We start from the raw sequence: 23,843 nt of genomic DNA, 5'->3' as shown, positions 1-23,843 counted from the left end.
TTCTTACACTGGCAAGGGGACACAAAGTCCCCAGGAGAGAAACAGCTCTTTCTATATAAGAGTCAACAGGAGATGACCCATGCATCTCCATCCCTTTGGGACTCTAACTCCTCTTAGTCAAATAAAAGGAAACTCAAAACACATTCTCCAACTTGTTCCTGAGTCTGTGGTCTCCTGACTTACCTTCAGGCAGCTCTTAACAGTTAAACAGCCACAGCATACCAGTAAGGATAAGAGGGAGAAACTGATTCATTTGGAAGGTGATCAAGCAGACCTGAGAGGGTTTCTCTTTCAACCATGTTCCATATCATTTTCCTTAGTTTATACTTGTTTAATGTTAAAATAAATAACATACACTATTTATTTGTATTTTATATGATTTTTTAATAAATATATAATGTATTATTTGTTTCAAGGGTACAGGTCTGTGATTCATCAGTCTTACAGAACACCCAGTGCTCACCACACTATTTTAGTAGTTGATTTTTATAGAAAAGGTAAAATTAAATGTGGAATCACATGCCTATAGGCTGTTGGTATAGCACTCCTAGAATTCATACACTGATTGTATGATAGATCATTAGGTCTTACATAAATATATATAATGGGATGAGATAATGGAACACATATTTGAGTGGCTTAATCAATGATGTTAATTAATCTACAGAAAGACTCTATCAAAATAAGGGAAGATGGTTACTTCCAAAAAACAGAGCTCAGAGACCCAGTAGATTTGGGAGTAGCCCCAGTAATGTTATTCCTTAAGAGGTAATCTTTGTGGTTGGTCAAAGATATTTCATTCGGTTTACATTGAACTTGTGTCAGGTGACATTCTGAATAAAGATTCAACTTCTCAAGTAACTTAAAACCAGGAAAGGGCACATCCTGGATAGGGTAAACAGTCCAAACACTAGAAAAGGGATAGGCTCAGGAATATATTGGTATCTTCACTTAGACATCAGTCGCATATGAACTTGAGTGGTATGAGTCAGAGAGAAACAAAATATTAAGAAAGGTCTACTTGTGGACTTGCAGGACTAAGGAACATGGTGACTCAACCAAGTTCTTGGCCTAGAGAGGTTCTGCCCCAGCCCAGGTGGTACCCCTGAAACCACAGTGATGCTAGTCCACTTTCTCTCATGTATCCATGTCTGAGGAGAGTCCATTAGTAAGTCTACCTATCCATAATGAAATAAGGAAGAGTCTCTTAGCATAGTCTACACACCCATAAGGAAACAAGTTCATCTAAGTGGCAGCTCTCTGAATTTTAGGCATATTAACTCTATAGTGCCTACTGGGAAAAATCAAACTTTATTAACTGATAACAAATGATTAGGTATGTTTTTACATCACACTCACCCCAAAGTTGGAGGCTGCAAAGCGATCAGATGCAGAGACATTGGTGGAGGCAGTTGTGTGGGCATAGTAGGCATTGATGTTGGCCAGTAAGGTGCTCATCACTGCTGGCACACCAGGACACATGTACTTGGATGACAAACATGCAAAGTGCCTGAAAAATAGCATCCTCAGCCTCAAAGACTCTTCAGGGCTTGCAGCAAAAACTAAGTAATTAAAAGAGCTCATTGGTGTGTATGAAGCTTTCCATCACCTTGGCATACAAGGATCTTCACAACTGATTCATTCAAATATACATTCAATGAATGCCTACCATGTGCCAGGCCCTGTTCTAGGTGCTAGAATCGAAAGATGTGATAGCCTGGCAGAGAAAGGAAGTGTTAGAAAGTCAATAAGCGAAGGCATGCTAGGCAAAACCACTGTAGAAACATACAAGATCACCTCAATCAGAATGGTTGGGGGCTGAAAGGGATTAGAATAAGATTTCTCAAAGAGGAGATGGCTGAACCAAGTCTTAAAGAATTAGTAGAATTAATCAAATGGAGAAGTGTGCAGGCAAAGGAAAATTGCATTGCAAAAGACAAATATATTCATGAGAGACTGATTCATTTGGGAAACCTCAGTTATGGCCACCGTTCAGGTATTTGATAGAGGAATACCAAGAAATGAGAGAAGAGAAGTAAGCACAGAATAGTTAACAGAAGAGTTTATCCTCAATACCATGGTAAATTTTAACATAAAGGCACAGTGTGATCAGCTTAGTCTTTCAGAAAGTTCCCTTTGATGATAAATTGGAAAAGAAGGCCTGGAGAGAGGTGAGACGAGGACGGAAAGAGCAGTTGAAGAGTTACTGCAATCATTCAGAAAAGAAGCAATGAAGCACTAAATGGAACAGAGAAATGGCTAAGAATATAGATTCTAGGGGCGCCTGGGTGGCTCAGTTGGTTGGGCGTCTGCCTTTGGCTCAGGTCATGATCCCAGGGTCCTGGGATTGAGCCCTGCATCGGGCTCCCTACTCGGCGAGGAGCCTGCTTCTCCCTCTTCCCCTGCTCGTGCTCTCTCGCGCGCACGCTATCTCTCTCTCTCTTTCAAACAAATAAATAAAATCTTAAAAAAAAAAAAGAATATAGATTCTAGAGCAAGACTGGTTTTGACTCACAGCTCCACCACTTACTCAGTGACTTTGGATAAATTACTTAAGCTTCTCTATGCCTGTTTTCTTTTTTTTTTTTTAAAGATTTTATTTATTTATTTGAGACAGAGAGAATGAGAGAGAGAGAGCACATGAGAGGGGGGAGGGGCAGAGGGAGAAGCAGACCCCCTGCCGAGCAGGGAGCCCGATGCGGGACTCGATCCCGGGACTCCAGGATCGTGACCTGAGCCAAAGGCAGTCGCCCAACCAACTGAGCCACCCAGGCGCCCTCTATGCCTGTTTTCTTACCTAAAATGGGAAAGATAATGATACCCCCTCACAGGGTTAATATGAGAATTAAATGAGTTAAAATTCATCAAGTGCTTAGACCAGTGCCTGGGACATAAGGAAATGCACAAGGGAGTTGTTGTTATTATTATCATTATTATTGCGCTATAGTAATAGTGATAGGTTAAAAACATTTTTAGGAGATAGAATCCAGGTTTTAGAGTTTGGATGTGGGGATTTAAAGGGACAGTAGTAATTAAGAAAGAAAAGTTTATGCCGACTCCTAAATTTGTGTGGATACCTGCCTAGAAAATTGTTCCATTTACTAAAATAGGAAATATAGGAAGATATCACATATTTGGTGGAGATGATGTTGATTTGGAATTTAGCATACTGAGGAAGCACCAGACAATGGATCTGAAATTCAGGAAAAGGTGTGATCTGGAAAAAAAAAATTGGGAGTCCCTAGCCCAGAAGTAGTGGTTAAGGTCATAGGTTTGAATGAAATCATACAGGGGAATGAACAGAGTAAGAATGGTAGGGAGGCCATTCTCAAAGCTCATTCCTCACCATATTTTTTCTTGCCATCTATAATGAACTTCCTGTAATTCCATGTTCGGCTGCATCTCAACACCCCAGCACATGCCCTACCGGAAATGCTCTTCTACCTCTCCTGTATTTCAAGACTCAGTGTCATCTCTTTAATGGCTTCCCTCACATGCCTCCCCTAAAATTTTGATGCTCTCATAATACCCTGTTATTACTTCTACCATAGCACTGATCATATTATATTGTAATTGTTTGTTTACTGGTCTCTCTTTCCTACTAGACTCAGTTCCCCAAGCACAGAGGCCCCATCTTATTCATCTTTGTGTTCTCAGCACCTAGAACAATGTGTGACACATAAAAGGAACTCAATAAAAGTTTTCAGAATAAATGAAGCACATCCAGGGAAATAGTTACCCTCTGTTTACCTGGGGCTGCTTCCTGAGCACAGCTCTAGTGGCAGTCTCACCAATATACAAACAATACCTCTTCTCATAGTAGGCAAAAATTTCCGGCATAGGAGTCTTGGTCAACTCCAGACACAGCTGCTTTCCCTATAGTTTAGTGACCTCTCTGACATCCAGGCCAATCTATGAAAGCTTGTCTATCACACACATATATATAAGCACACATGCGGTATCTCCTCAGGCCTGTGATGTTTGGGCAAGTTTGTCCCGACATACCCTCTTACGCCCTTTGCCCTTCCTATCTCTGAACCCTGGGGGAGACAAATAAATACCTTCTCCCTGAATTCCTAATAAACATACTCCCTTTATACATATATCTTCTTTGCCTTGGGGCACAGACCCACCTCACCTCAGCTCAGGGAGGAAAGCAACAAATCACTGCATACTACCCCACTAAGGACCTGTTCACTCTCTCCATGTGCTTTCATTAGCCTCCCTACGAGTTAGCAGCCACTTCCCAAAGCCCCAGGGGAGCCTCACGTCATGGCCTGATATATGGACTCGATGCCATAGCGCATGGCAAATTCATCCACAATTTCTTGGGCAGTCTCATCAAAGTACACCTTCCATGCATCATCTCCTCGAGCCTCAGGGATCAGGACTCCTCCACTACCCTGAATGTCTGTGAGGTAATGGAAAAGGTTCTGCAGGAGACAGAGCAAAGGAAAGAGTTAAATACATATTAAAAACAAAACCAAAAACTGGTGGTAAAGTCCAGGAGAATGTGAATAGGGTGCCAAAGAAATTCTGTCTTTCAAGTCATTGCTAGTTCCTCGTGTGGTCCCAGTAGGCTGCACTTACATTAGTGAAAGAGAACTAAGGCTGGGACTATTACTTGGGCTGTCTGGGGTAGCACAGTGAATAAAAAACAGGTCCCAGATCTTCAACCATTCAGCAATCCTATTTACTGTCAAGGGCCCTTCCCAGCACAGCTTTCTGACACCCCATCTACCCAGGGCTGGCTCACCTCATGGAGACACGTATACTGCACATGATATGGTGCTACCTTCTCCTCCCCCTTGATCTCCACACTGATTTGTAGTCGGATAGCCCCTGAGACGGCTGATTTATCTGTCCTCTTCTCTAGGAAGAAAAGAAGAACCAGAGATTGACACCAATGCAACTACAGAGAACACAGACATCCCCCATCCTGGCTTAACCCAAGGAAAAAGAGGCACTGATGTAGGCGCTCACCTAATAGGGTGAACTTACTCCAGCGACCACATCGTCTATAAATATCCCAAATATTCCCCATAGAAATTCTCTTATGCCATTAAGAGAATAGGGAGCTAAAACTATTAGAGGTGAGCATGAAGATTAAAGGGCCTTCTGAAATCTGAAGAATGTCCATCCAGAGTGAGTTCCAGCCACTTCCACACCTCTATCCCCCATCTCCACACATGATTGGTTCTCTGCAGGTAAGGCAGACTCTGTATAGAGGAATGCTTTAGGGACTGAGTGATGGTTTTAGTAGATAGGATTTTCCCCCAGATTTTCCATTCATACTATCATTTCTCAGCAACTTTCTCTGGTCCTGTTTCCTTACCCAAGTTGTACCAGACGTCCATCTCGCCACTCAGTGTCCGAACCTCAATAATGGTTTGGCCAAGGAAATCATCAGACTCTCGCTTTAGCCGCTGCTTTACTCTCGACTTGATGTCATCATCCTCATCCCATACACGTACCTTGATGCGGTCAGAAGAGTTGTGGCATTCACTGTGAGAGAAATAGGCAAGCTCTGTCAGGGACCAACCAAGCAACACCCATTCTTAGTACTTCCAATTCCCTCCCAAAGCTCCATCAACTGTACTTGAGGTCCTGCAGAGGAAGAGAAGGAGTCAGGGAACAGTGGTACTAAAGTTCCAAGTGAGTCAAACTATCTTAGTCAGCCTGGGTGGCTCTACATACCATTATCCAGTCCTTATTCCCTGACACAAAGAAGGGTGGGGGTTGGGAGGAAGAGTAATTAGGGACAATTCTGATTTCCTGTGCAGCTAGCTGTATCAACAACACCAAAAGGTGGACAAATGCTAAAGACCCCTAGGAAGCAACTGCTAGTTCCCTTCCCAGAGTCAGTAAAGGTGTTAGTGTTCATGATATGTCCATCTGGTCATATCTGCTTCGCTTTCCATCCAGCTCCCCCATCTATCTAAGTATGTGCTTGGTGAACTTCATTCTTTAAAACCCAGTTGAATTGTTATTTTTTCCTATCATGTTTGCTTTGGAAAAGGGAGTTTGGCCAGGTACCCCACATGTTCTCCTTCCCTCACAGGTGCTTACGGGATCCTACTGCCTCATACGATGATAGAATTTGCTGCTTTTTTTCTCTGTGTTCTCATAGTATCTGCACATTCCATTAAAATACTATAGTATAACTGCTGGTCTACTGAAAAATAGACAAATCGACAAGGAGCTTCTTGAAGGCAGATTGCCTTATACATTTTATTTTTTTTAAGATTTTATTTATTTATTAGAGAGACAGAGAGAAAGAACGAGCAGGAGGAGGGGTAGGGGGAGAGGGAGAAGCAAGCTTTCCACTGAGCAGGGAGCCCAGTGGGCGCGCGATCCCGGGACCCTGAGATCACAACCTGAGCTAAAGGCAGACACTTAACCAAATGAGCCACCCAGGTGCCCCATGTCTTGCACATTTTAGATACACAATATCATCTACAGTGTCTTCTACAGAATAGGGGTTTAAGAATGTATTTGTTATTCATGTCTTCTGCCCATTTACTGACTTATTTGTTTTTTGGGTGCTGAGTTTGAGAAGTTCTTTACAGATGTTGGATATCAACCCTTTGTCTGTAGTATCATTTGCAAAAATCTTCTCCCATTCTGTGGATTGCCTCTTTGTTTTGTTGACTGTTTCCTTTGTTGTGCAGAAGGTTTTTATCTTGATAAAGTCCCAAAAGTTCAATTTTGCTTTTGTTTCCCTTGCCTTTGGGGACGTGTCTTGAAAGAAGTTGCTGTGGCCAATGTCGAAGAGGTTACTGCCTATGTTCTCCTCTAGGAATTTTTTTTTTTTTTTGAAGATTTTATTTATTTATTTGACAGAGGGAGAGAGAGAGCACAAGTAGGCAGACAGGCAGGCAGTGGGAGAGGGAGAAGCAGGCTCCCTGCTGAGCACAGAGCCCGATGTGGGGCTCGATCCCAGGACACTGGGATCATGACCTGAGCCGAAGGCAGACATTTAACCGACTGAGCCACCCAGGCGCCCCTCTCCTCTAGGATTTTGATGGATTCCTGTCTCACATTGAGGTCTTTCATCCATTTTGAGTTTATCTTTGTGTATGGTGTAAGAGAATGGTCGAGTGTCATTCTTCTGTATATAGCTGTCCAATTTTCCCAGCACCATTTATTGAAGAGACTTTTTTCCATTGCATATTTTTTCCTGCTTTGTCAAAGATTACTTGACCATAGAGTTGAGGGTCCATATCTGGGCTCTCTATTCTGTTCCATTGGTCTATGTGTCTGTTTTTGTGCCAGTACCATGCTGTCTTGGTGATCACGGCTTTGTAATATAGCTTGAAATCAGGCAACGTGATGCCCCCAGCTTTCTTCCCCCCCAACATTTCCTTGGCAATTCGGGGTCTTTTCTGATTCCATACAAATTTTAGGATTGTTTGCTCCAGCACTTTGAAAAATGTCATTGGAATTTTGATCGAGATGGCGCTGAAGGTATAGATTGCTCTGGGCAGCATAGACATTTTAACAATGTTTATTTTTCTGATCCATGAGCATGGCATGTTTTTGCATCTTTTTGTGTCTTCTTCAATTTCTTTCATGAGTGTTCTGTAGTACCTAGAGTACAGATCCTCTACCTCTTTGGTTAGGTTTATTCCAAGGTATCTTATGGTTTTTGGTGCTATTGTAAATGGAATCGATTCTCTAATTTCTCTTTCTACAGTTTAAAAAAAAACAAATAAGCAAGTCAACAAATGGGCAGAAGACATGAACAGACACTTCTCCAAAGAAGACATACAAATGGCTAACAGACACATGAAAAAATGTTCATCATCATTAGCCATCAGGGAAATTCAAATTAAAACCACACTGAGATACCACCTTACACCAGTTAGAATGGCAAAAATTGACAAGGCAAGAAACAACAAATGTTGGAGAGGTTGTGGAGAAAGGAGAACCCTCTTACACTGTTGGTGGGAATGCAAGTTGGTACAGCAACTTTGGAAAACAGTGTGGAGGTGCCTCAAAAAATTAAAAATAGAGCTCCCTATGAGCCAGCAATTGCACTACTCAGTATTTACCCCATAGACACAGATGTAGTGAAAAGAAGGGCCATATGCACCCCAATGTTCATAGCAGCAATGGCCACAATAGCCAAACTGTGGAAAGAGCTGAGATGCCCTTCAACAGATGAATGGATAAAGAATATGTGGTTCATATATACAATGGAATATTAATCAGCCATCAGAAAGGATGAATACCCAACTTCTATATCAACATGGATGGGACTGGAGGAGATTATGCTAAGTGAAATAAGTCAAGCAGAGAAAGTCTATTATCATATGGATTCACTAATTTGTGGAACATAAGGAATAGCATGGAGGACATTAGGAGAAGGAAGGGAAAAATGAAGGGGGAGAAATTGGAGGGCGAGATGAACCACGAGAGACTATGGACTCCAAGAAACAAACTGAGGGTTTTAGAGAGGAGTGGGGTGGGGGATGGGTTAGCCTGGTGATGGGTATTAAGGAGCGCACGTATTGCATGGAGCACTGGGTGTTATACGCAAACAATGAATCATGGAACACTACATCAAAAACGAATGATGTACTGTACGGTGACTAACATAACATAATAAGATAAAATAAAAAAGAATATATTTGCTAAATGGATAAAAACTGGCAAAACTGACTACAGAGTCAATTCATTTAGAATTAATTTAGAATAAAAAGAATTCAAGCAGGAACCACTCAGATTCTTAAAGAAGTAGGTGCTCCCCCCCAGTAACTACTGCCTCTGAACTGGAGGCCAACTGTACTAGGCCCCAATCCCTTTCCACATGAGTTCTCCAGGTAGCCAAGAGAAGAAGGTCTCTACCTAACCAGCCGGCTTAGCTAATTCAGACTCTAAGTCCTGGTCCTAGGCCTTAGGGGTGTGACAAAGCATCTAGATTCTCCAAACATTATTCCATGTCCTAGATTAGAGCTTGCCACTTTTCAACAACCATCCTTTACTGTCTTATGAAATAGTCTGTAAGAAAATGAGACAATGGGAAAGGGAGTAGGAGTAGGAGCTGAGGCAGAAGAAAAAGCAGAGCCTTTTAAGGGAAATGGAAACTTCCCCAGACCCCAGATTTCTATCTTCAAGCCAGAATTACTCAGACATTCCTTCCCAACTCTCCAGAAGAGTCTAATCCTTCCTAGGCAGGATGGCAAGGCTGAGAGGTACACAATAGGGTGGTCAGTCCCTGGTTTTCTCACTGAGCAGTAGGAAAATCTTTCTAACACTAGAAAAAGCAGTATGGAGTGCCCAGGGGTCCCTTTAATAGCCCTACTTAAGACAGGGCCTGGGTAAAGTAATCCTGATGTAACAGTCCATGAAAAGAAACCCAGGAAATAAATGGCTACTGCCCAATTGAAGCCTGTGAGAAATGGGTTTTCTCCAGTGCCACTGCCCCATCCCTCTTAGGGTCCAAGCCAAGAATAATAGGATTTAATGTTGCTTCTAAAGTACACACAGTCCCAGGTAAGACAAAGCCTTCTGTGACTTACAAATGGAACTTCTCTTCCCAAACAGGATTCAGGTTCCCAAAAATAGTCTTGGTACGCTTCTTGGTTTTGCCCACTTGCACAGTCACGTAAGGGTCACTGGATCCTGTCTTGTCCTTGGCTTGTAGGCCCTGGGCACACACCACTGCAACCCAATTACAGAGGAGGAGGCTTTAGAGTACACTCCAGAAGTCAGAAGTCCTCCATAGCACCACTCATATGTTCTCCATCTTAGAGCAGTCTCTATCTGCTCCTTGCAAGGGAACACTAATCTCAGTCCTCCACATCTACGCTTAGTCCTGGGCCACCAGTCTTTCTCTCAAACGTTGGCCCAAGAATCCCACCTGCTCACTGACCACTTACCCCTGTATTGATATATACATGCTTCAGCCACACCCACCAAGCTAGTAAAGCACTAGTTTAACTATTCCCTGATCTCCTACCTATCCTGTTTCCCCCACCCCTAGCTCTTGTAATATGAGACTGTTAACCAAGTATATAACATCAGATTGTTACCAAATCCTTCATTATCATTCATATCACTTACAGATGCTGGCCTTGCTCTCCCAATACTTGATGGCACCAGGGTCTAGGAGAGGAGGAAGGCCCTCCCTTCTTCCCTCAATTCTATCTTCTTTCCCTCTAGCCCCCTGTTCCCTCAACTCAGGATGCTTCTTCCCCAGGTTCCTCCCCACAGCCTAGGCCTTCCTGTCCTCTCAAACTTTGGCCTACTCACCAGTGATGGTAATTTTGGCCGACCATTTGGAGGTGCCATCCAGTACACTCTGCTTCACTGTTTTCATCTGTTGCACATGGGCAACTTTGCTCACAGTAAAGACATCTCGGATAACCTCAAAGATCTCTGGCTTATTCCGCTCTCGGATCTTCATGCGGTCCTTCATGGCCATGATTATGTTCTGGGTCCGGTCCTCAGCTCCATGTTTAGAACTTTTTTCTGCAGCCCCTGAATAATGACCAGAGACAGAAAGTAAGATAACCAATAGGCCACCCACCAGACCAAGGGTCAAGCTGAGGAATGGGGCCTGGGAGAGGTCACTGAGAAGTAGAAGGAGCTTAACACTGGGATGGCCCTGGGAAAAGTTAATCAATATGGGACCTGCTGAAGTTTAATGCCTGGCTAGTGGAATTTAAGTAGCAAAAACTTGATAATTATTATGGGGGTTTATTATACAATTTCACTTAGATATATATTGAATTTTTCATCAAAAAAAGAAAGAAACAAAAAGTGTAGCTTAGCCTGAAGTTGGCCTTATCTTTCTTCTATCCCACATGGTTGAGAGGTACCCTTCAAGTTTAAGGCCAAAATACCACCAACGGGTATCTCAGTTATTAGGGAGGGTGGGTGGGTGCACATGACAACTCCACCAATCTCATCCAACTTCCAAGCCATGATACATTTCCCAGAGTTCCTCAGAGCATACACTGGATTCTGCCTGAGGACTCTAATGCCTTTAATTTCAGAAAATAATGTAGTATGGAAAGAAAAGTACGGCCTTTGGTATGAGACAGGGTTGGGTTTAAATCCTCACTCCACCACTCCTAGCTGGGTAAACCAGTTTCTTCTAAGAAATTAGCACTTAACTCTCGGGATTGTAAGAAGCATTATGCTAGCATATATAAAGCATCTGGCCCAGAGCCTGGCACCTAGCAGGAACTCAAATAAATGGTCGCTTTTATTGTTACCAGCATCATTATTATCCTGGCAGAGATGCCGAGGGACATCTTTACTGGCTGTGACGCCAGATAGCTCATCTCAGAGGCTAGCAGGTTTTCCCTGCTGCCCTAAGGATTATGGAAGAACAGACTCCTCTGATGTATTTCACCAAATGGGCTTGTCAGAAAGGGGCCCTTCCTTCTTTTACTGGCTCTGCAGACTGGCCCTTACCTCTCTCTATTCTCCAAAGGCTTAGGGCTTTTCTACAAAACCTGGAGCAAAAATTAAGGCCAACATCTGCATCCTAACCCTGGAAGATGGTAAGTGGATCTTCTGTCACAGGAGGCCCATAGTAGGGCATTTCATTCCACCCTGCGCTTCACAGAAGCTTTAGGCAAAAGATACTTTCTGATAAATAAAAAATGACCTGGGCTGCATCCTAGTCTTACCATTTAGCTAGCATATCCCATGCACTGCTACTTCCTTGGATTAGGACCTCTAGAAGGCCCTTGAGAAAAAGGTAGACACTCTTGCTACAGAGCAGCATTTCAGAAGGTTTCCAGCAAGCTGCCTATACAGTCTGTCTGGCTGCCAGTTCTCAGCAATTAAAGCAAGAGTCTGCTGACACCTGTGCTTCTCACCCCCCCTTATGATGGGTTTGGGCAAAGTCATCACCAGCATTCATATTCAGTCTTTCCAGAGCCCCATCTCTTCCACTGACTTTGTTCTACCTGTTTCTGCATGTCTGCTGTAGCCATGCCACTGGCACCAATCTAGGGCTCTTCGCAGAAAGACATTTTAAGGGAACAATTCTTTGAGGCCTCTCTCTGGGCCCCATTTATGTCACATATCTTTCCTTGTGATAATGAAGTGCTTATGAGTCTAAAGGTAACCTTCCTTTCTCCTGCCACAATTCTTGAAACTTTCTTTGCTATGGCTTAGCTCTGAGTAACACCTGAAAGACCTGGAGGGGCAAAAAAATACTTTCCCAGCAAGGAGCAAGAATTTGGAGGGCTGCCAACTCCTTTGACAGAAACTTATTGCTTTTCCTGCTCCTATTCGCCCCACTCCATGATGGCACCACAAATCACGTATTTAGTCAGGGCCTTGGGAGTCTGGCACATTCTCCTCTGGGACCTCTGCCTGATCCATTTGATGGTTCTGTTCCTGGCACTGTGTCTAAAAGCTGCATCTATAATCAAGGGAAAAAAATGCCACCTTCCCTGGGTCCTAGGGTCTATACTTTAAGAGGTTCTTCTGTGAAGTGTGGAAACTCACAGAACTCTCTCATTAGTTTTGGTCCCCAATTAAACATACTCTAGTCATTTGGGCAATATGGCCACTGCAGCATGTACACTACTCAAGCAGATTCTGGGATCATCTGAATCCTAGAAGAGATCCAGTTCTGCCATAGGGCCACAGAAAGCTCAAAAAATGGGCGCCTGGGTGGCTCAGATGGTTAAACGTCTGCCTTCGGCTCAGGTCATGATCCCAGGGTCCTGGGATCGAGTCCCGCATCGGGCTCCCTGCTCAGCGGGGAGCCTGCTTCTCCCTCTGCCTCTCTCTCTCTGTGTGTCTCTCATGAATAAATAAATAAAATAAAATCTTTAAAAAAAAAAAAAGAAAGCTCAAAAAATGTTTTCCTAAAGGTGCTTGAGCGAGTGCTATAAGACCTGTTATTTGGAAAGGCAATGCCCCTTGACTCAGGACCGTACTTTCTCTGAAAAAGAAAGAGCTTCACAATCAGGAAACCAGAGGAATGACAGTCTAGCCATCCTAGCTCTTTGTTGCAAGACTATTTTGGAGAGGCCCTGCTGCCCCTGCTCTATACCCCTCACCACAGGGGCACTCACGCTGCAGGCAGTCGGCGTTGAGCAGGTCCTGGCACTTCTCATGGCACTTGACTCCACACTCACTGCAGCGCATGCCCTGCCGGGCAATGCCCCAGAGCAGACCTTCACATTCATAGCAGTAGGTCGGGGTAGTGGCCGTCCAGACCTCAAAGTTGTGAGGTGTGGTGCACGAGATGGGGTAGATTAAGGCCTGCAGGGTTTTCTTATACACATGGGATTTCTGAAAGACACATACCCCATCACCCGCCAACAACTTTAGGTCTCTGCTGAGAGATACCAGAACTGAAATCCTTGCAGGGTAATCAAGACCCTGGTTTTTCCTCTGGCAATAAAGGAGATACTCTAGCCTGGCCCAGCCCATAGCCAAGACTGGAAGAAAGAAGCCCCCAATGTCACGTGCTCCTGGTCACCCAAGAGAGATCTGACTTGAATGCTACATCTGAACCTTTTCCCAGCATTCAAGCTTTCTAAGGAAACAGAGGATACTAGCCCCACCATAAAACCCTGAGTTCATCAGTCACATACTAGAACGTGAGACTTGGTCTTACCTTTGTTCTGGCTCCTTGCCTCTTCCAGCGTGGAAAACTCAGACCCAAAGCTTTTTATCTATTTCATTAATGATGTGTGCCCAACACTCTTGAATTCTGTTAGTATGGCTATAAAGATGATAACCAGTTTTTAGGCCAGTGGACTCACAAAAGCCCATGGGTCACTTACCAGCTCTTCATCCTTGAGAGAGGTGCGTGTAGCCATTGCAGAAGAAATCCCTGCCTTCCGGGACTGGACCAGTGACTGCGAGAGAAGACCTGCTATTAGCCTTGGGTACTGCCAAGGGCTGGCAAGTCCTAGGAAGGGAGTTTCAGTGACCAAAGTGACTTGACTACTTGACTTACTACCTTCTCTCTAATTTTACTGTCATTCACAGGGACTGCCCATGGGTTCTAGGTAATAAAAATGCCAAGTTAAGATCTAAAACACAAGATCCTCAGGACTATTCTAACAATGTTAGAATGGCACTTCTCTTAGGGCACCTATCATCCAAAGAGTTTCTCTTTCCTTCCCTATTGGTAGGTTTCCTACCCCTCATTTATAGGAAGGCAAAGGAAAATGACAAGTTTAGAATTATAGTAGGAAACAGGTCATTAAGAACAGAATAAACTATGTCAGAGTCATATTTAAGAACCATCACTGAGAATGATGCCATGCTATCCTTTATCCCTGGGTACCAACCCACACCCACACAATCCCAGGTGGTTATAGAGGCCAGCAGCCCAAATGAGCAGGACACTTGGCAAGTGAAAGGGGCAATGTAACCTCAGTCAATCAAGGCAGGGGATTAAATCTGAGAGCTGGGACTGCTCTGCTAGCCAAGCTGTCATGTAAAGGAGCCTAATGTATCTGCCAAGCCCAGGCTTTAGGGACAACCCCTGGAGAGGCACATGGTTTCCCTAGGGCAATGGACACTGGGTAGCCAGGAGGTATAGTATCAGCCTAAGCAGGAGAAAGAGTTGGGAGGGGCCCAGTTGGTTTGAGATGTGGATTCTTACGGAGGATGGAAAGGGGCTCTGGAGACACTCACCATAGCCTGTGCAGAGGACAGCAGAGAAAGGAACAACATGATGTTAAAGCCACCCCCAAGAGCATGAAAACGCTCGCAGAGGCAACCGAAAGGTTCTTCCCTATAGTCTAATCAATGTAGGGAACAACATCCCAACCCCCTCTGCCTCTATCCACTAAAAATTATCTTCAACCCAGCCAGCTGTCTAGGGCCTAGAGCTTCTGCTCTAAGGAAGAGTTAAGCCAGAAAGTGAAATATAGGCAAGGTTAAAAGATGGAGGATGGGAGTAGGAAATGACTAAGACACTGCCATCCAACTAGTTAAGCAAAGAGCAGCTGGTATGCAAGAGAGAGGGGGTGGGGAGAGGTGGAGAAAAAGTAGGAACAGAAGAAAAAGGAGATGGAAGACAATGAGAGAAAGTAATAAAGAAGAGATGACCTCAGAACTTATCCTCATCCAACCAGCTTTATGATAAGAGGAGATATACATTAGAAAGGAGGAAAAAGAGAAAGGAGAAATACACAGGCAGTAGGAAAGAAAGGAAGGAAAGAAAAAAAAGAGAGAGAAAACGGGAGAGGATAATTCCATTCAGCCAACTAAGGATAGAGAAACTGGTGGGGGAAAAAAGAGCAGGGAATGGAGGAGAAATGGGAAAAGGAGTGGATAGAAAAAACAAAATAGACTGAATGGTGGGGGGTAGAAAACAGGAGCAGAAAACAGTAATAAGAAAAGGGGTTCAAGTCTTACTGAACTTCTAGCTTTAGAGTTCTAGGACTCTGGGAAAGCCTGGGCCCTACTCCACCCCCATCACCCACTAGGCTATAGAAAATTCCTTGAGTTGATCCTGCCGCAGGAGGCATGACCCAAGTTGGGACCTTCCAGTCATTCTGGAGGTCCTGAGATCAGCTTTAACTCCTAAGCTTGTTTCAATTCAATTCCACAATTTTTTTTTTATCATTACCTCTCAGTGCAAGACACTGAGTTAAGTACTAGGGACACAGAAATACTCCAGAAAAATCTATCTTAGGAGGAGACTGTCACTTTACCTCCAAGGAGTAGCATCAGTCATGCTCATTATATACTAAACTCAATGATCTAGGTCAGGGCTAGAGGCAGTTTCCATTCCAGATCATCAAAGAAGGTTGTAGAGAGGAACAAGATACCTAGAAGACTACTTTGGAGCCCAGCTTTAAGGGCCCAAGCTACAGTTCTAGGTAGGAGCTTTAGCTAGTGAAGAACCTAGGGCTCTAATGAGGGAGTAAGATAGAACAAGTCCAACTAAGGTCTCATCATTAAGTCTCAGTGAAGCTTTAGATGATACATCTTCAGACCAGAATCTGTCACTAAATGGACCACTACCAGTCCTAAGGGAGGCCCAATGGGAGATACCCCAAGCCTGCTGCCTAAGTCTGCAAAGAATCACTCACCAGATCACTGACAAGCGGCAGTGGCTTCTTTCTGCGTAGATCTGGCATGCTGTCAATGCCATAGAGCCCTCCAGCTGGCCTGAGGAGAGAAGAAAATATGTCAGGACCTCCAGTCCTGCCTTGTTACTGGCAGGTTCAGTGTTCTATTTTCCTTGCTCACCCTCTCCCCAGAGGAAGATGAACTGATTTCCATCATATGTCTCTGAGAGGGGTAAGGAAGACACAAAGTGAGAGAAATAAAGCCATGGAATGATGAGCAATGGAATCTGCTCTCAGAGTGCCCTTCTGAGTCTCCTTCTATAGTTTTAGCCAAAAATCAAGAGCTCTTTTATCCCATAACAACACTTCAAGGCACCTGTTTATTTGAAGGCCTCTGTACTCCATAATGCAAGGAGGGAATTGGTAGTTAAGAGGGCCTCTCCCTACACTCAGGCCAGAGACACTGCTCCCCTAAGATAAGTGTTTCCTCTTCTATGCTAGAACAGAGCCCATGGGAATGGCTCTACAGAAGAGCTGCTGCCTAAGTAAGACTGCTAATGACATGTAGGAGATGACCTTCTCCATCCTGAGTAAAAGAGTCACCAGTTCTGTCCATCCAATCCTCCTGAAGAAAAAAGGTCTCCATGGAAAGAGGAGTCTGCATAACCAAGTGGAGGCAGGAAAGGTGGGATAGAAGATTTCCAAAAGACCACTTAGAGGGGAAAAAAGACATTCAGGAAGGAAACAACAGAAGGACTCTGAAAATCTGGCCGAGCCCTATGGATACATCAACAGGGACCAGGAAAAAAAAATTACAGCTGGAGCAACTGGAGATACCTAAAATTTTTATAATACCTTTTCTATGCTTATTAATTTTGTTGTTCTTTGCCATTTCTTCCATAACTATATGCAATAACAATAAAGAAAATGTCCTAGAACACCATGCTCACAATGAGATAACCTGGATTTTATCCCCAACTCTTCTACTAATTCACTACATGTCCTATGCCAAAATTACTTCCTCTCTTTGGGTCTTGATGCCAATTCTATAAAAGGAATGAACTATAAAATTTCTCTGACCTTTTGGAAGCTGTTATTCTGAGCCTCAATAAAAAGAACTCATGTACTTGGCCTTAATGAAAACAAGGAGATGGGAAAGGTGGTAAGGTAGTTGGGTGGTACACCATGACTGGTCTAAAAAGAGATGTTGCAGAAGATTAAGTAGGTACTGCCAGCTAGCTATATAGGCAAAAAATGGAGCCACAAACTAGATCAAGGCCAAGAGTTGCAACAGGCAACCTGATATGTTCATTTCTAATAAACTAGCTTCCTAAACACAGGAAATGAACTTTGCTTTCAATGAGACTACCAGACCTAGGGAAGTTCTAAACCTGTAACAGCTTCCAAGGACTAAGCTAAAGGAAAGACAACAGGGAGGCATTTAGAAAATCACTGCATGGCCTCATTTAAAAATAGCTTAAAAGGGGCGCCTGGGTGGCTCAGTCGTTAAGCGTTTGCCTTCGGCTCAGGTCATGATCTCAGGGTCCTGGGATGGAGCCCCGCGTCGGGCTCCCTGCTCAGCAGGGAGCCTGCTTCTCCCTCTCCCACTCCCCCTGCTTGTGTTCCCTCTCTCGCTGTGTCTCTCTGTCAAATAAATAAATAAAATCTTTAAAAAAACATAGCTTAAAAAATTAAATATACAAATAACTTAGCTATGTTCCATTGTCATGTATGTATTTTACAACCATTAGAAGAAAAAAGCTAAAGTTCCGAAGAAGGTCTGTAGAAAAAGCAACTGGTACCACAAGTTTGTGGTTAATTCTAAAAACTATAATATGTACCACTTAAGGATTTTGCAACATAAATGAGCTTCAGACAACAGAAAAAAGGATAGTTCATTCAAATGACCAACTCTTGATTTAAAAAAGACAAATCACAAAGAAAAGGAGCATGTAAACATATAATAGATAACTTTATGATCTGATCTTATTTCTTCCCTGGTCATGAGGGAGAGGAGGCATCCACTGGGAACTCTCATGTCAAAAGGCCTATATGGGACAAGGAGAGAAAGAAGATCCTGAGAAATAATGGGCAGTTTATGTGCCAGGGGAAGGAGGGGGAGGCACTTAAACTCTTTCCTCTCAAGAACAGTCAGTTATAGGCAGCAGCTGAGCAGCTTAAAATGACTCTCTGCTGCAGTCACATGGGTCTGAGACTCTCAAACAAGTAGCACAGACAGAACACACTGAGCTCATAAAGGATGCTACTTATGTCTTGACTAGAGTGGAATGGAATAAGTAGGTGACTCACACCAGCTGAATTCAGGACAGAACCCAGAGAGTAATCTAATCAACTACACTATCAACAATGGAATAAAAAGGAACTGTGTCAAACACAGATATTTTTCTAGTTTCCTCTTTCTTCTACCTAAAGGGTATATCATTACTAAGATGCAATGAATCAGAAATTCTAGAGGCAAGGATAGGGAAGCCCCAAGTCTCCCTTCCCTGCTCCAGGGGAACCACTCTATAAAGCTCTCTCTTCTGTCTCTGAGCAATCAGTCTGCAGAGTTCTCTCCTCTCCCCAGAGAACCAACCAATCTGTATAGTAGAGCCTCTTCTTTCCCAGGATCCAATTTATGGAGCTTTTTCTACTGCTTCCCAGGGGAAAAGCTGGAAGTCGCGTGAGAGACTATAAAATCCATAGAAACCTTGTAGGGAATCACTTACCCTTCCGGGAGCCACTGGGGCAAAGAGGGGTGACCATCATCTGGAATCTTTAAAAAGAGATAGAAAAAAAGTTAGATCCTAGAAAAGATGAGAGATAGCCATCTTTCTTTGGTCAGGCAGTGAGCAGTAAAGTAGGAAGCTCAGAAAAGTGTAGGTTACATACAAAATGTGGTGACATAGCCAGACTGATGTCTAAGCCAATGCCCTGATCAGCCAGAGCAACAAGCAGGTTGCTGAAATGAGAACTTCCTTGTCTCCCTTCTCCCCAGTGAATAGGAAGGATATAAAGTCAAGCTCACTGAGATCTCAAGGCTAAGGTTTCACTGGGGAGTGTGAGAGGTGCCAGAACTTATATCCCCCTCACACAATCCACTGGTATACATAACAGTAAGCCAAGGCTTACAAAAAAAAAAAAAAAAAAGGTCCACTTGGGGCTTCCAGGCCTCTTAAGAAAAAGGACAACTTCATATAGAGTCTTCTAGTTATATTCATAAGTTCCCTTTGCTGTCACAGAGTGGTGACTTGGTCTTTCTGGATTCCCATCTCATCTTGTGATTTGACTTGGCTTAGGTTCCTTAAAATTCTAACTCATAGACACTCTACATTTGATAAGCTCTCTCTATATATAACAAGAGAACCCAGGGTAGATTAGATACTTAGATCATCTTCTGGTGGACTTTATGAGCTCTATAATGAGAAATTGAAAACTGAGGTACCAAACAATTCAAGGAAGAAACAGTTTGAGAACAGTTTTTAAAGGTTTCTCCATAAACAAACGAATGAACAAACAAACCCACAGAAAAAACATCCTTTAAGCAGTGTACAGAACAAAGTTCCAAAGCTTCCAGGGCTCTCCAGAGAACCAATGGTAAATGCTGTTTAGGCTCAATAAACCTAGTGCTAGCAGGTCTGGGGCTTCCTGCCCCTTCCTTGTTCCCTTCCACCCCCCAAAACTTCCGCACCTCCTGATACCTGGGCTCCAGCTAATTATCCTGGAACAAACGAGCTCCAAAGCAGGGAAGGCAGAAGTAAGGTGTTTAACTTTGTACAGGGGGTGAAGTTTTGGGAGAGCCACAGAAGGGAGAAGTTATAGATAAAATTAGGCAAGACAAAGTAGAAAAGGGAGAGGTAGGACAGCCATGTATATAGGGTGATATAAAAGTGGGTAAGAATTACCCTGGGTCAACAGTAGGCTCAAGATGAACTTTGGACTTAAGACCCTTCTCACATTGTCTGTATTCTAAGCAAGCCTATCTGCCTATTGCCTACAGCCCTTCATGAACCCATTTCACCTTATCTGGCTCTTGTCCTGGTTCTGTGGGTGGGATAATACCGGCGAAACGACAGCCAAGCCCAAAAGGAAACCAGAAGTAGTTGATACACATCTCCTAAGGTTGCTTCTGAGGGGCAGCCCTATCCCTAAATCCCCAAATCCTACCACCCAGGACTTATCTTCCCTTTGAAAATAGTCACTCTACTGAGCAGATTTTTATTTCCTACCTAGAATTAGATGTTTGCCAGAAACCACAGACCTTAAGGAAACAAAGTCACAAAAGGTCTCTGGGAACCAGGGTTCAACAAGCTCAGATCATACACATTAGAGGAGACAAAGGATCTGCTAAAGCCTGCAGACAAAGCATAGAGCATGCACACAGAGGTACTGAAGGAGGACTGAGAGTGAGAGGAGGTCTAGATAAAGTACCTACAGCAGGTACATTCGTAGACACAACTTATGCCTGAGGGAAACACAAGGTGATCATGGATCCTGCACATAGGGTGATGAAACATGTGCACACCCATTTGAAGAAGGATTCACTGTTCACCAGGGCTGGAATTACAGGCAACAGCAAACCCTCACTGTCAAGAACCAGTGCTTACAGGCACAAAGCATTAGTTATACTGTGCATTCACATGGCATGGGGGAACCACATCACAGGTCTACAGAAGCTTGTGCTCACAGAGAGACCAAGAAACCTGCTCAGAAGCACAAAGCACATTCACACTTAGGACCCCAGGCAAGAGGCACAAAATGCCCACAGCAACTCCTGCTCCCAAATACAAAGTATATGCATGCTGGGCTCAGCAAGGGTTTACAGCATATGCCAACCTGCAGTAACAAGCAAAAGATGGACAAACACTGTGCAAAGTAGAAGAGGAGGGCAATCAGTGTTTGGGGTAGTCAAACTGAGTACGAGTATAAGCACACACATGCTACAGTGAATGTGCACCATGCTGGCACACACATTCTCACACTGTGCTCCAGGGATGTCTGCACACAAGAATGGAGCATGCCCACAAACTGCTTTCAGGAAAAACAGACTATCTGCATGAGCCAAAGCTCAGAGGCACAGATCATACACATGTGTGCATGCGCGCACGCATACACACACATGCACACACACACACACCGTGCTCAGGAGAGAAGGGTTGAAAATAGACAACAAAAAAGGCCCAAAGGGCCAGAGGCACAACCTGAACAGCTCCTCGCTTTCCTTCTGCAAGGAGAGAAAGAGCAGAAAAAAAGGGCAGAAAGGTTAGTAGATTCAGTCCCATAGCACGGAACCCAAAGAAAATGCCAGCTAAATCTCAAGGAACAAAGAAGAAAGGAAGAGGTCCTCTGAACAACTGGGCAGTTCACAGAGCCTAGCTTCCAGAATCCTTACCTCCTGTATTGGCCGGCCCCTCCTTTTAGTTTAGACCATTCCTGGTTTGGCTACTCAAACTAAAGGACAAAGTCTAGCGGGGGATTTCAGTCACCCTTTTCCAAACTGGCCTGCATGCAGCGTCATGGAAACCAGAGCCACAAGCTTTGTTACCAAGGGCCACTCCAACAGGCTATCTGAACTAGCTAAGCACAAAGTGAATTCCTTCCTCAGAAGCTATGTGTACTTACTCTGGATCTGGGATAAGTCCTCAAACCCCAAAGGCCTGGTAACTGGACCCTTTCCATTTTACAATGCAGGCTTGGCAATGCATTTGCCCAGCAAACCCTGGCCTGTTTTCCCAAAGCCTAAGTTAAGGTAGGACAGGTTAAGGCCTGAAGTTAAGGCTAGGACCAGGATGCTCAAAGGCTATAGTTGGGGGCATCACTTGGCCACTGCCCTAACAGAAGTCACCATGATCTAGATGATAAAACCATGACAGCAGCCCCAGACCTGATTATCTATTAAATCCAGAACAATACTCCAAAGGATATGGATGCTTCCAGAAGGACTTTAGCAAGCCACAGTAGAGGAAGATAAAAGTCCAGAGATTACTACTTCTCCTATTCATCAGACTACATTGCTTACTAGGACACATATGGAGAGCTCCACAGGTTTCCTTCTCTAAGGCAAGTCCATTCACCTGGGCCGATCAGCTCTCCTCCACTTTCTTTTCCCTCCCTTTTAAAGACCCACTGATATTACATAACAAGTAAAAGGGAGAATCAGAAACTAATTCATAAGTTTCCAATTTTTCAGTTATTTCTAATGGCCTAATGGGTCACCTGACTTGACAGAAGAGTGAACTCAGGAATAGGAATCCTCCAAAACAGTGCACCTACAGGAATGTAGGTGAAATGCAAAAGACACTTGCTGGAATGGGGCCATATCTCTTCTACATCTACTCCCACCTCCCCTACTGTACCCTGTTCTCTTTGAAAAAGAAAATTAGGCAAGGAACACTTTAACGGACCTGTGATTCAAATTGGAAAGGTTTCCCTCTATCTCCACTACCTTAAAAATACACTATAGATCATGTCAAAGTTAATTTGTGTCTTTCTATTCTTCCCAGAGTTCCCCATAATGCCTAAGAATCTGCTGACAAGGCTCTCCATATATATATAATTTTACCCTTGTAGCCTGAGGGTTTAGCACATTTCCTATCATTTGTATATAGTGAAAGGAATCTGAACTTTCAGGACTTAGAAAACAACAGCTTCTAAGAACATGTGTTTTGCCCATCACCAGAGAAAACATAGGTCTCTTAGCCAATAGTCTGTACCATTTTTCAGACTCCAAGGAACTGCTGTACTAGCTCTTCAGTTTGTCCCATCCACTGGACAAACATAACAAAACCTTTTTCTTGCTAAGAGTCAAACTTTTTGTGCTTCCTAACTTCCTAAAATGCCTTAACATTTTTCCACTCAGATTTAGTTTTAAGTGCAGTGTATCTATAGAACACCCACTCTGCCAAGAAAAAAAAAATCTGACTCCCAAAAATGATTGCACTCTTCCAGAGAATACATTTTATAAGGAAGTGACATACTTCCTCATTATTAAAACAATCTTAACTTCATTGTCCTTGGGAGTCAAAAGACTTGAGGCACTCAACTTATTTGAGCCTGTATTTCCTTATCTGTAAAAAGCAGATAAGAACACTACCTCCCAGGGTTATAGTGAGGATTCATTTCTTCAACAAGTAGTTATTGAGAACCTACTGCACACCAGGCACTGTTTTCAGTGCTGGTGATGAAGCAAAGATAATGAAACAAACTGCCTAATCTTGAGAAGCTTCTATTCTAGAGGAGGAGCTGACGACTAATAATGACAAAGACAATGATAGTAGCTAACACTATGTGAACATATTATGTATCTGACATTTTATTTGAATAAGCTCATTTATTTCTCCCAACAACTCCACTGGGTAAATACTATTATTATCTCCATTTTTTTGTTGATTAAACTAAAGATCATCAGAGAGGTTAAGAAAGTTGCCTGAAGTCACAGCAAGGGGCAAAGCCAAAATTCAAAACAGTAATTTGGTTCCAGGATCTGGAACTATATACACACCATATCACCCGTGATAGAGACTCTGCTTCAGAATTCAGGTAAGGGGGAGCGGGGAGATAATGCCCCCTGTGGTGATGTTACAGTTACTATTATATTTTTTTAAAGATTTTATTTATTTGAGAGAGAGGGAGAGCGAATATGAGTGGGAGGAGGGGCAGAGGGAGAGGGAGAAGCAGACTCTCAGCTGAGCAGGGAGCCTGACACAGGGCTCAATCCCAGGACCCTAAGATCATGACCTGAGCCAAAGGCAGACTCTTAACTGAGCCACCCAGGTACCCCACTATTACAATTTTATAAAAGGTTATCAGGGAGGCCTCATCAATAATGTG

General features: G+C 43.5%; 1 protein-coding gene across 12 annotated transcripts in view; it reads right to left on the bottom strand.

Moving 5' to 3' along the window:
- UNC13B (unc-13 homolog B) overlaps positions 1-23,843 on the bottom strand; it is a 218,226-nt gene that overhangs the window by 23,722 nt on the left and 170,661 nt on the right. For 5 of the 12 annotated variants that reach the window (XR_013443745.1, XM_078061424.1, XM_078061427.1 and 2 more), the window contains exons 4-14: positions 21,215-21,237; positions 18,743-18,789; positions 16,043-16,113; positions 13,767-13,855; positions 13,050-13,269; positions 10,258-10,485; positions 9,525-9,666; positions 5,336-5,505; positions 4,757-4,872; positions 4,270-4,433; positions 1,360-1,510 (exon numbers count right to left, since the gene is read on the bottom strand). Coding sequence is in view for 11 of the 12 variants with exons in the window: in XM_078061424.1 (XP_077917550.1) it covers positions 1,360-1,510; positions 4,270-4,433; positions 4,757-4,872; positions 5,336-5,505; positions 9,525-9,666; positions 10,258-10,485; positions 13,050-13,269; positions 13,767-13,855; positions 16,043-16,113; positions 18,743-18,789; positions 21,215-21,237 (1,421 nt within the window). In the remaining variant the exon portion in view is untranslated. Of the gene's footprint in view, positions 1-1,359; positions 1,511-4,269; positions 4,434-4,756; positions 4,873-5,335; positions 5,506-9,524; positions 9,667-10,257; positions 10,486-13,049; positions 13,270-13,766; positions 13,856-16,034; positions 16,114-18,742; positions 18,790-21,214; positions 21,238-23,843 lie in introns of all 12 variants that reach the window. The other 7 variants (XM_078061432.1, XM_078061431.1, XM_078061433.1 and 4 more) reach the window with 3 other exon arrangements.

This window comes from Halichoerus grypus, chromosome 14, assembly GCF_964656455.1.
Source record: "Halichoerus grypus chromosome 14, mHalGry1.hap1.1, whole genome shotgun sequence".
NCBI classification, from domain to species: Eukaryota; Metazoa; Chordata; class Mammalia; order Carnivora; family Phocidae; genus Halichoerus; species Halichoerus grypus.
This window is presented reverse-complemented; position numbering and strand designations above follow the sequence as displayed.